Below are 12,850 nucleotides of genomic sequence, written 5' to 3' on the forward strand. Positions count from 1 at the left end.
TTTTCTTAAGCAGCACTACCTCCATGCTGCCTGTCATTTTCAGAACACTGGTCCACAAGGAGCATGGGGGGAAGAGCATGTCCTATATTTGGATATCCTCAAAATGTAAAGTCTGCTCTTGCACAAAAATCCCAGCACGTATTCATCTGAAACCTGACAGAGTAGGTCCCCACAGAAGAGGAAACAGTCCCTGGAAATTTCATCCCATTCTGCCAAGAAATAAAAATGTCATTAACAGTGTCCGTAAACCCCAAACGCCCAAAATATAATCGGGCATAGCACACACACACACAAATCAGAAAGCCTCAGATATACACATTTTCTCGGGATGTACGAAAGTCACTTACCTTTTCAATGGGTGACATTCACAGTGGGGGGGAGGCGCTCCGTCCCTCCCCCCGAAATTCTCTCCAGCCAGCTCCACGCCGTGGCGATTCCGCGGAGCCGCTGGCCGGGGCCGCCTGCAGCTGGACATCCAGCCGCTGGGCAGCCTGCACAGGGACGCAAATGGCGGCTGCCGTAGCCGCCGCCATTTGCGTCCCTGTGTTTTGCCGTGATAGGCTATGTAAATATTTACGTAGCCTATCACGGCAAAAAACAAAACAAAGCAGCGAACGCAAATGGCGGCGGCTACAGTTGCCGCCATTTGCATTCCCTTTTATTTTGGCCATGATAGGCTATGTAAATATTTACGTAGCCTGTTACGGCAAAAGAGATGGGTGCAAATGGTGTCCCTGCATTAGCCGTGATAGGCTATGTAAGTATTTACGTAGCCTATCATTGCTATAATGAAGAAGTGAATGGCGGCCGTGGCCACCATTCACAAAGCAGCACGAACGGCAGCATGTAAGGTGTCCTGTTTTGCGTGCCTTTTCGGGGGGGGGCGGGGGGCTTCATTCCGCCACAGATTTCGTGGCAGAATTCTCTGACATCCCTAACATTTTCACATTTGAGTTTACAGGGGAAAACTGTGCATTTTGTGTGTGCGCTTAAAAATGTACACTGACATGCGTACTTTCCTCAGTCAAAAGGAGTAGGGAAGTGCTCATGTTTTGGGAATGGGAATGAGATCAACTGAGCTCTGTGGTGGAAATCAGAAAACCTGGATGAGCTCAAGCCTCACTGATTCTTCCAGCCATCTTAGAACCTAAGAACTCATGCCTGAGTTTTGTTTCTGGCAACTAAAATAAAGAGACAATATAATGAGAAAAAGAAGATTAGAATTATTGCACTATTTTATTTATCTTATACAAGTCACAGTAATTGCAACATATTAAGCACATAGTTGCAGAATGAGACTTCCGCTGCAATCCTATACCCACTTTCCTGGCAGTAAGTCACATGGAGCTCAATGTGACTTACCTCTGAGTTGACATCGATAGTATTGCATTATTACATTCCTAATATTCAATAAAAGTTCCCTAATGTTGAAAGAAATGTTATGCTGTTGTTTCTTCTCTCAACCTAGTTACCTGTTGTTGTTTTTATCATAGCATTCTCATGCATTTTACATTCCCATTTTGCAAATATGGGAGGAGCAACAATGGGGCACCTGAGAAACATGAGAGAGGTATCAGCATGTTTGGGGGGAAATCTCAGGTTTGTAGAAGAACCCTCATCATAAAATATAAAACTTTTACCAGGCAAAAAGGCCCAATGAGAAGAACAGAGAATGCCCTATAGCCAGAGAATGTTGTGTCAGTTGGCAGAGAAAAACAGGAAGCTGGTATGTCATGGGAGAGAGAAAAATGCTCTCCTTTCAGGCAAATCAATCTCCATACAAAATACACTATCACAGGAGAAGGCATGACTGACAGGTAGGAAACCTGAACCCTTAGGAGATGAACATAAAGTGCAACATTTTATTGCAGTGCCATGTGTCACATAAAACACTAATTCTTGATAGTGCATGGTCACCATTTTAAAACACTTCAGCCACTGTAAGGTTTAGATGGGGAATATACTGCCATACAAACAAACTTTTTAAAGCCACTTCAGGTTGCCTGGGAAAGAGCAAATGGCTCTGCGGTGGGCAAAGGCTCCAGTATGGAACATACCTCATTGTTTAAAAAATAAGTCAGCACATTAAATTTTGAGTAATTCTATTGGTGTTCCTAACTAGATATACTTGACAGGAAATTAGACTAGCAAGTCATGGTCCAAAGCATTAATTTTTTTTCCTTAGAAGTTGATCCTTGGTATTGACATTGGGCCTCAGTATAATAATGTAGCATTTGGGGAGAAAGATGCAACCCAGGAGACCAGCACCAGAGGCCAAGATGGAGAAGACCTCCACAGCCACCATGGACTTCCCTTTGGTGCTCAGGTAGGTGGGCACAAAGGAGATCCAGACACTGCAAAACATCAGCATGCTGAAGGTGATAAATTTGGCTTCATTGAAGCTGTCCGGCAATTTCCTAGCTAGGAAAGCCACTGCAAAGCTAACAATGGCCAGGAAACCCATGTAACCCAGGACAGTGTAAAACATGGTGACCGAGCCTTCGTTACATTCCGCTATGATCTCTCCAGATAGGGAATGGAAGTCCAAGTTTGGGAATGGGGGAGAGGTCGCAAGCCAGACAGCACAGACCACACCTTGGATGAGGGGACAAATCAGGACAATGGAGTTTGTCAGTTGTCTCCCCAAGAGTTTTCTAGCCGTATTTCCTGGTTTGGTGGCCATGAAGGCCAGAACAACCATGACAGTTTTTGCCAGAATGGAAGAAACAGCAACAGAGAAGAAGATGCCAAACACAGCTTGTCGAAGAAGGCAGGTGACCTTCATGGGTTGGCCAATGAACAGGAAGGAGCAGAGGAAGCAAAGCAGGAGGGAGATGAGGAGGACGTAGGTGAGGTCTCGATTGTTGGCTTTGACAATTGGTGTGTCACGGTGTTTAATGAAGGTTGCCAGGACTAGAGATGTGATCAGAGAGAGGAAAAGAGCTAGAAAAACTAAAACAAACCCCAGTGTCTCTTGATAGAAAAGGAAGTGGATCTTCTTGGGGCGACACTGGTCTTGGTTCTTGTTTGGGTGTTGATCTTCTGGGCATGGGGCACAGTGATCTGCATCTGGAATGAGCAACAAATATTAAAGCATCTCAAACATGACACAGATGTCCTTTTTTAGGGGGGCAGTTCATATCTCGAAGATGATGTACATATACATTCTCTAGCTTATTTTACACCTTAGGTTATTTTTTGTTTAAACGTCAGCAATCTTCATTTGAAAGTCAGAAAGCTGCAAAATACTAGGGATGTACAAAACTCCCCTTACCTGGCTCCGCCGGGTTCCACTGGGGGGGGAGGCATTCCGTCCCTCCCCCCAGAATCCTGGCCGGCTGGCTCCGCTCTGCAGGGATTCCACACTTGAATATTTATTTATTTATTTGTTTGTTTATTTTCTCGATTGCCCATCTGGCTGGTCACCCAGCCACTCTGGGCAATGTACAAGACAACAGTTTAAAACAAAATTCTACATTAGAACATCGTATTTCTAAAAATACCCTAACCCACCCCAAATGCCTGCCTGAACAACCACATTTTTAATGTGTGGTGGAAGCTCATTAAAGAGGGAGCATGGCAGAGTTCCCTAGGGAGGGAGTTCCACAGAGTGGGGCCCACCACAGAGAAGGCCCTCTCCCTCGTCCTCACCAGCCTAGCTGTCCTGGCTGATGAGACAGAGAGAAGGCATCTGAGGCTGATCTTGTTGAGTGGCCTGTCTGGTGTTGCTGGAGGTGCTCCTTGAGATAGGCTGGGCTGGAGCCATATAGGCTTTTAAAGGTCAAAACCAACACCTTGAATTTGCCCTGGAAAACAGCTGGTAACCAGTGCAACATGGCAGCTCTCAAATTTTCAGCTACCTGTCTGGTTAGAAAAGGTCCCTTCTGGACAACGGACACATTCATAGCAGCAAACTGGCTTTCCCTCTGGAACGTTTCTCCGGTGTCCTGGAAAGCAGCTCTCCACACATCTTGCAGAGGGCAGCTTCTGAAAAGGAAGGGAGAAATAGTTGAGGTTTTCCACATAACAGGTCTCAGAGTTACTCAACGGCATTTCCCATTTCATGGTGAGGAGAATCACCCATTTGGAGACCCAAACCTTTTCTGGAGATTTGCAAACATATCAGAAGAGGCTCATACAAAATACTGAGACAGATATAGGAGCACCGGAAGCTGCATTATAACAAGTCCCTCTAGCTCAAGACAGTGTTCTCTGACTGGCAGCTGCTCTCCGGGGTTTCAGATAATGGTCTTTGCCAACTCTAGCTTGAGATCCGGCATTTTAAGCATGCACACCAGGTGCTCTGCCACTGACTAATGGCTCCATAAAAATAAAACAAGATTCCAGTCCTCATCTTCATTTATTTATTTAATGAATTACTTGGTTATTACCTGGTCACAGTCTTCCCTGCTATGGTGAGACGTACTGATCTCGGAAGCTAAGCAGGGTCAGCCCTGGTTAGTACTTGAATGGGAGACCGCCTGGGAATCAGGCCTCCTGCACTGAGCAGCAGGTTGGACTCGATGGCCTTGTAGGCACCTTTCAACTCCATGATCCTATGACTCTATACTGGATTAAATTTATGATTTGCCAAGGCTCTCAGGCAGCAGCACACATAATAAAAGCCAATGCAATGAAACCGATTCTAACACATTACAAGGTTTATGAGAAGAAATGATAATTTTAAATACTATATAATGAAGAGACAAATCCCAAGCATCTAAAACATGAAAAAGGGTGCTTTTAAAGAATAGCATGAACTATATCCTTAAAAATTAAATAAGCAGCAGTTTAAAATTCTTTCCAAAGTTCTGGGAGAATAAAAAGGGATTTTGGTATCAAATAGTTGACAAAGTAGGTGCCAGGAGCTAGACAGGATATCCCGCAAGGGGGGGGGACTACAGACAAGGCCCCACTCATGCATAGCCACCCATGGATCGCAGTATGTGAGAACACTTGGAGCAAGGCCTCAGATGATGATCTCAGAGCATGGGCAGGAAGATGAGTTCCTTTAGATACTGTGGCCCCAAGCCATAAAGGGCTTTTCAGATTAAGACCAATGCCTTAAATTGGGCTCAGAAACAAACTAGCCGGAGTCTGTGAAAAAAGATAGTGAAGGTAGTACTAGACAGGCATAATATGTTCCCAGTGCCCAGTTCCAGTCAGTACAGTACCCCAGCTGACATATTTTTACTAACTGAAGTTCCTGAACCATCTGCAAGGGGAGACCCACATAGGACGTGTTGCAGTAATCTACCCAGAAGGCTGCCTGATCACTGAAGCCTGGCCAGTAGTAGCTCCATCTTGCCTAGATTGACCTAAAGTTTATTGGAGCTTACCCAGTCCATTAAAGTCGCTAGACTGTGATTTTGAATAAAAGGCCAATTAAATAGGAACAAAGGAAGCGAGTGCCATATCAATTCCCAGCCCTAGCTGGATCAAACTTTTTGCATGCGATGCAACACCAGTGCTTTACCACAGGGCAGCAGCCCTTCCCTGGACTCCACAGATCTCTGGAATAATCTAGAAAGACATCTTCTGTTCTCAAGGCATAGAGCTGCAACGTTCTTTACTTCTCCCATGACCCCAGAACATTGGCTTCAACCCCACCTCTGTAGCCCACACGATCACTTCTGAGCGAATGCTGAAGTCTTGGCCTGGGGGAGCCCCTGGGTCTATCCATCCAACTTCCACAGGATCAAAAGACCCATTTGGGAAGAAGACCCAGTTCAGGATATCATATCTTTTGCCATTTCCCTTAAAAGAGACTTCATCTCCTACGCTGTTGTTAAACCGGACGTTCCTCAAGGAGGCAAGAACCTGAAATGAAAGAGACACTAAGCAAACGGGGTGACGGGTTGTGACTGTGAGTGGTGTCTGGTGTTTTCAAACATACTGTGATGGTCAGCAAGGAAGGAGACGGTATTCATCTGCACCCCACTGTTTAGGGTTGGGCAACACATGACCAGTCAGCAGCATGCAGCCCCTGCAACCCACCAAATTCAGTAAAAAGGAAAAGTTGTCCATAGTGGCTATAGAGCACCAGAAGGGTCAAAATTGGCTTTCTTGCCCTTGTTACACTCCATAGCGATTACAGGAATCATCTTGTATTAATTTATTTTTATTTTTCAGCACCCACAGAGGGGGTGCAGGCTGCTTGAGGGTCCAGTGTCAAAACAGCCCCAGACTTCCCAAAGTTTCCACCCCTGGTTTAGTCGAAATCCTAAGATGCTTCTTCTTTGGGCAACAACCAATTGAAGACGTTTCCCCGCTGGTTCTCAGGTAGGGACGTTAGAGGATTCCACCACGGATCCCTGGGGGGCCAAATTCCAGTGAATTTGGCCCCCCAGAATCCGTGGCAGAATGGAGCCCCCCTCCCCACCACCCCACGAAAGCCCCGCGAAACGGACCCTACCTGGCTGCGGCTCTGGCGGCACCAGCGGCGCCGGCCACTGCCAGGCTGCTGCAGCCGCAAATGGCAGCTGTAGTAGCGGCCGCCATTTGCGTCCCTAAGGCGGCCCGTGATAGCCTATGTATATATTTACATAGCCTATCACAGCTAAAGCAGGGACTCAAATGGCAGCGGCTACGCCATTTGCGTTCCTGCTTTAGCTGTGATAGGCTACATAAATATTTATGTAGCCTATCACGGCTGAAGCAGGAATGCAAATGGCGTAGGGGACGCCGTTTGCGTCCCTGCTTTAGCCGTGATAGGCTACGTAAATATATACGTGGCCTATCATGGGCTTGCATAGGGACGAAAATGGCGTCCCCTATGCAGGATGCTATTTGCGTCTGCAGCAGCCCAGCAGCGGCTCGAGACCCCGCTGCAGGTTGGCCCGGCCGGCGGCTCCGTGGCTTGGCCACGGAGCAGAACCAGCCAGGCAGGATTCTGGGGGGGAGGAATGGATTGCCCCTCCCCCGTCGAGGATTCCGGGGGAGGAACCTATCGCCTCCCTCCACCTGAGGAACCTGAGCCAGGTAAGCGGGGTTTCGTACACCCCTATCTCAGGTGGGTGGGTGGGAGCTTAGCTAGCTTCCACTTGCTAGAAGACACTCTCACATCTTTGGGCCGGGGCTAGAGAAGATTGGCTCATACCAGGAGGGAGACCAATATCTCTGACATTTTCAGCCAGCTTGCACGAAGGAGCATGGGGGGGGGGTAGAGAGCTGCATGTAATTTGATTCTGCCAGTTGGTGGGGGGACAAATACTGTTTCATAGACAAGGACTGCATGTTTGGGGGGCTTCATTGATTCCTCCCTTATTAGTCATAGTTGTAAATACATAAGTAATTGTTGTTGTTGTTGTTCAGTCGTTCAGTCGTGTCCGACTCTTCGTGACCCCATGGACCATAGCATGCCAGGCCTTCCTATCCTGCACTCTCTCCCGGAGCGTGCTCAAGTTCATATTCATTGCATCGGTGATGCTATCTAGCCATCTCATCCTCTGCCGTCCCCTTCTCCTTTTGCCTTCAGTCTTTCCCAGCATCAGGGTCTTTTCCAGAGAGTTTTCTCTTCGCATTAGGTGGCCAAAATATTTCAGCTTCAGCTTCAGGATCTGTCCTTCCAATGAGCACTCAGGGTTGATTTCCTTTAGGATGGACTGATCTGACCTCCTTGCAGTCCTGGGGACTCGTAAGAGTCTTCTCCAGCACCACAGTTCGAAAGCATCTATTCTTCGGCGCTCAACCTTCCTTATAGTCCAGCTCTCACAGCCATACATTACTACTGGGAAAACCATCGCTTTGATTAGACGGACCTTTGTCGGTAAGGTGATGTCTCTGCTTCTTACTATGCTGTCTAGGTTTGCCATAGCTTTCCTCCCAAGGAGCAAGCGTCTTTTAATTTCATGGCTACAGTCACCGTCTGCGGTGATCTTGGAGCCCAAGAAAGTAAAATCTGTCCCTGCTTCCATTTCTTCCCCTTCTATATGCCAGGAAGTGATGGGGCCAGATGCCATGATCTTCGTTTTTTGAATGTTGAGTTTCAAACCAGCTTTTGCACTCTCCCCTTTCACCCTCAACAAGAGGCTCTTGAGATCTTCTTCGCTTTCTGTCATTAGGGTGGTATCGTCTGCATATCGGAGGTTGTTGATAATTCTCCCGGCAATCTTAATTCCGACCTGTGATTCATCCAACCCGGCATTTCTCATGATGTACTCCGCATATCAGTTAAATAAGCAGGGTGACAATATGCAGCCTTGTCGTACTCCTTTCCCAATTTTGAACCACTCTGTTGTTCCATGTCTGGTTCTTACTGTTGCTTCTTGACCCTCGTACAGGTTTCTCAGGAGACAGGTAAGGTGGTCTGGTACTCCCATCACTTTTAGAATTTGCCACAGTTTGTTGTGATCCACACAATCAAAGGCTTTAGTGTAGTCAATGAAGCAGAAATGGACTTTTTTCTGGAATTCTCTTGCTTTCTCCATGATGCAGCGAATGTTGGCGATTTGATCTCTAGTTCCTCTGCCTCTTCGAAACCCAGCTTGTACTTCCGGTAGTTCTCGATTCGCATACTGCTGAAGCCTAGCTTGTAGGATTTTGAGCATCACCTTGCTGGCATGTGAAATGAGCGCAATTGTGCGGTCGTTTGAACACTCTTTGGCATTGCCCTTCTTTGGAATTGGAATGTAAACTGACCTTTTCCAGTCTTGCTGCCATTGTTGAGTGTTCCAAAGTTGTTGGCATATTGAGTGCAGCACTTTCACAGCATCATCTTTTAGGATTTTCAATAGCTCAGCTGGAATACTGTCATCTCCACTAGCTTTGTTGTTACTAATGCTTCCTAAGGCCCACTTGACTTCACTCTCGAGGATGTCCAGCTCAAGTTCAGTGACCACACTATCATGGCTATCAGGGACATTCAGATCTTTCCTGTATAGTTCTTCTGTGTCTTCTTTCCACCTCTTCTTAATCTCATCTGCATCTGTTAGGTCCCTGCTTTCTTTGTCCTTTATCATGCCCGTCTTTGCACAGAACGTTCCCTTGAGATCTCCGATTTTCTTAAAGAGATCTCTAGTCTTTCCCATTCTGTTGTTTTCCTCGCTTTCTTTGCATTGTTCATTTAAGAAGGCCTTCTTGTCTCTCCTTGCTATTCTTTGGAACTCTGCATTCAGTTGCATATATCTTCCCCTTTCTCCCTTGCTTTCACTTCCCTTCTTTCCTCAGCTACTTGTAAAGCCTCATCAGACAGCCACTTGGCTTTCTTGCATTTCTTTTTCTTTGGGATGGATTTCGTTGCTGCCTCCTGAACAATGTGATGGACCTCCGTCCATAGTTCCTCAGGCACTCTGTCTATCAGGTCTAATCCCTGAAATCTATTCGTCACCTCCAATGTATATTCATAAGGGATATGATTGAGGTCATACATGAATGGTTTAGTGGTTTTCCCTACGTTCTTCAATTTAAGCCGAAATTTTGCAACAAGAAGCTCATGATCTGAGCCACAGTCAGCTCCAGGTCTTGTTTTGACTGACTGTATAGAGCTTCTCCATCTTTGGCTGCAAAGGACATAATCAATCTGATTTCGATATTGACCATCTGGTGATGTCCATGTGTAGAGTCGTCTCTTGTGCTGTTGGAAAAGAGTGTTTGCTATGATCAGCGTGTTCTCTTGGCAAAACTCTATTAGCTTTTGTCCTACTTCATTTTGTACACCAAGTCCATGGTTTGTACACCAAACACCAATTTCGGCCGGGCGAGGCGGGAAGCCTCCCCCCCAGCCTGAAGTTCGGCCGGGCGAGGCGGGTAGCCTCCCCCCCGGCCTGAACTTTGGGGGGAGAGCAGCGAAGCACCTCCCCCGCACCGCGAAAAGCTGCGAGACCAGGTAAGTGGCTTTCATGCACTCCTAATTCTGAGGGATCTCTGTAAATTCTGATGTGTGCAAGCCTCATTGAGCACAATGGGAGTTACGGCTGAGTAGACTCTAACTGGGAAACACAGGGGACAGCAAACACCCCTTGACCTGGGCGGGGCTAGCAGACCCGAGGTAAATGCGGGCGTTGGGGCACACAACAACTGTACCATGGAGAGCCCGACTTAAAATCGGACTTTAAGCAGTGTCAGGAAATCCGTTTTTTCCCCAGTAAGCTCTGGGGTGGCTGCTGGATGGCCATGACGTCATGTATGCCTAATGACCTCAACACACAGCCAGCTCAGAGTAAATAGCTGGTGGAGACACCCCCTGACTTCCTATTGCTTTTTAAGGGAAATCATGGCAGTAGAAGAATATCCAAAGGCAATCTTTCTTAGGATCTTTAGAATGGACAGATAGCTCTTTTCTAAGAGTCACTCTTTGCTTCCAGGGTCTGACCTTTAAAAACAACAACTCCAAGGCACTTTTTAGAACACTGCCAAATCTGAAGGAGGACGTTACCTGCCATGGCTGAACCTTCAGAAGCTTCTTGTTCTCCCCCGTCATGGCACGTGTGTATCCCAAGATGGACATGGCATGTAATGTGTGTGCCACGGAATAGATGGCATTGTAGATGATGTAGCTGCGACTGGTCATACTCATTTCGAACTTGGAGCCTGACAGGTCCTCTAGCTTCTCCTTTCCGGTACACTTTCTATTTCCACTTAGAAATGTTTGACGTGAGTTTGGAAACTGACAGACAAATACGTTTTCCCACCAGTCACAAAGAAAGACGTCTCCTTGAGGTCGTAAGGGGTCTAAAGCCTGGAGAAAAGGCCTGAATTCTGGCACATCCCTTCTGTGGAGTCTGAAGTGTAAAGCACCATGGAAAGGTTTTAGATATTGCCAGCCAAACTGGGACCCAGTTGCAGCAATTTCCCAATGAGATGTCAAGATCCAAACCTTCCTTAATGGGCTGTTGGTCTTTTGGAGATAAATAAACAATGATATAACTTCTGCTTCCCCAAAAAGAATAATAACTAAGGATTTCAGCCAAGAACTAGGAATATACATATCCTTAAATTCTTTCCCCATCATTATGACCCTGTCAGCAGGATCCAGCATTTTAGAGAAGACCATACAGATGTCATTCTGTTTGAGCAATGGTGTCAGTGTCTGGATGAAATTATCACCCCTTTCATCACTGCGGGAAACCAGCCCAATCCAGTTCCAGTGGAAATGCAGGAGCAGCTGGACTAAGCCCAGGTACTGAATATTTTCACTGGGATCAATCCGGTAAAAGGAAGGAAATACCCTTTTCTCGCTCTGAGTATGTTCAAAGAAGCCATAACCAAGCTGAAAGAAGGAATTTCGAGAGGGGTAGTCCCGTTAGCCTGTTGCAGTAAAAACAATACATTTTCTGGCACTTTACTGACTCACAGCTTTTCTCTGGCATAAACATTCATGGACTCCTCCAGACAACTTCATCAGAAGCATGACATTTTATCCTGAGGGAAGTTTTTAAAAATCGATTCCTGAATGTAAACGGAAGTTCTATGGTGATTGCCCAAAAGTGAGGGCTGCCATGGAGGAGGTAAGCCTGACACACTTGTCTGAAACAAGAGCTATTTTGTATGGGAATGTGTCCCAAAACAATCCATACGGCATCTCTACACCTGCAATTTATCACACGTTCATGATTGGCCACTTACGGAAGTTCGCAGGTCCATTACATGACATCCTAATCCTCCAGTGATTTTCCCATCATTTCCCCCGCCTATCCCATGTTATCCCCAAAGGGAAAACACACAGTATTTTTTTCAGCCCACACAATGGGAGTGCCATGGCCTGCCTGCGTACTTCTCCCGTCGCGCAAAAAAGCCCTGCCTCGTTTGGGGTTGTTGGGGGTGCGGTCGTGATGCTGATGGCAGTCGCATCAGGATGGTGGATGTGGCGGTATACTGACCTGTCAGCTTGCCACCATTCTGGCTTGCCACCATACCGTGGCTAAATGCAATGCACCAACTTTTGCTCCCAACTTCGGCTGCTTACTCCACAACACAGAATGGCCACCATGCCTGCATTCTAGCAGTTCGCCGGACAGCCGGTGCCTGTGGGGCAGGGGGTGGGCAGTTTGGGGGAGGTTGCTGTCCACCTGCATTACGTGTCAATCACGACAAAACCACGAGTAATATGTGAGGGGAGGGAAAGGGGCAGGAACCAGGGAGGACATTTCACAATGTCACAACACCCCTGCTGTGTGTAATGGGTTTTTGAGGAAAACAAGCCACAAGCTAAGCGATGAAACTGCAGCGCGGGGGGTGCCCAGGGTCGACTCTGCTTTTGAGCGTGAGCTCCTCTGTCGAACTGTTTGCAAACAATAAAATCGAGTTGGACCCAGCCTGAAGTTGACTCTCCTCTTTGGGGCAAATTGGACTCGCCTGCAGGGGGCGAAACTAGCATTTTGTGCAACAAAAAGGTAAGGAACAGAATATAACTAGATAGAAACCACTGTGTTTAGGATCCCGATCTAATCCCGCACTGAAACCGGATGGAGAAAGCCCCGGTATTGATGCAGATTTCTGCCCCCATGTGATGAACCTGATTGGACCATACAGATGGAAGGGGCCATTTAACCCATTGAGTCCAACCCCTTGCTCGGTGCAGGAATCCAGTTTAAAGCATCCCTGACAGACGGCTGTCCAGTTCTGCAACGGAGAGCCCACCACCTCCCTAGGCAGTCAGATCCATTGTCTGACTGCTCTGACATTTGGGACGTTTTTCCTGATGTTCAACCAAAATCTGCCTTCCTGTAATTCAAGCCTGCAATCTTGGATGACACAGAAACGTTGTGGCCTTCTGTGTGACAAAGCTAAACAGACCCAGTTTCCCAAACCTTTCCCCACAGGACTTAGATTCTAGTTCCCTGATCATGTTTGTTGCCCTTCTCTGATCTCGTTCCAATTTGTCTGAATCCTTCACACAGTGTGATGTATA

General features: G+C 46.9%; 1 protein-coding gene across 1 annotated transcript in view; it reads right to left on the bottom strand.

Annotated features, from left to right (window-relative positions):
- Nucleotides 1-2,167: 2,167 nt before the first annotated feature.
- The window catches only part of LOC146355658 (vomeronasal type-2 receptor 26-like), a 37,584-nt gene continuing 26,901 nt past the window's right edge, over nt 2,168-12,850 (bottom strand). Inside the window, exons 3-7 of the mRNA XM_084829957.1 lie at nt 11,124-11,209; nt 10,376-10,721; nt 5,611-5,820; nt 3,861-3,987; nt 2,168-3,069 (exon numbers count right to left, since the gene is read on the bottom strand). Of these exons, the coding sequence (XP_084686083.1) occupies nt 2,168-3,069; nt 3,861-3,987; nt 5,611-5,820; nt 10,376-10,721; nt 11,124-11,209 (1,671 nt within the window). The remainder of the gene's footprint in view (nt 3,070-3,860; nt 3,988-5,610; nt 5,821-10,375; nt 10,722-11,123; nt 11,210-12,850) is intronic.

This window comes from Heloderma suspectum, chromosome 2, assembly GCF_057233095.1.
Source record: "Heloderma suspectum isolate Gila_16-S chromosome 2, 16-S_ref, whole genome shotgun sequence".
NCBI lineage: Eukaryota > Metazoa > Chordata > Lepidosauria > Squamata > Helodermatidae > Heloderma > Heloderma suspectum.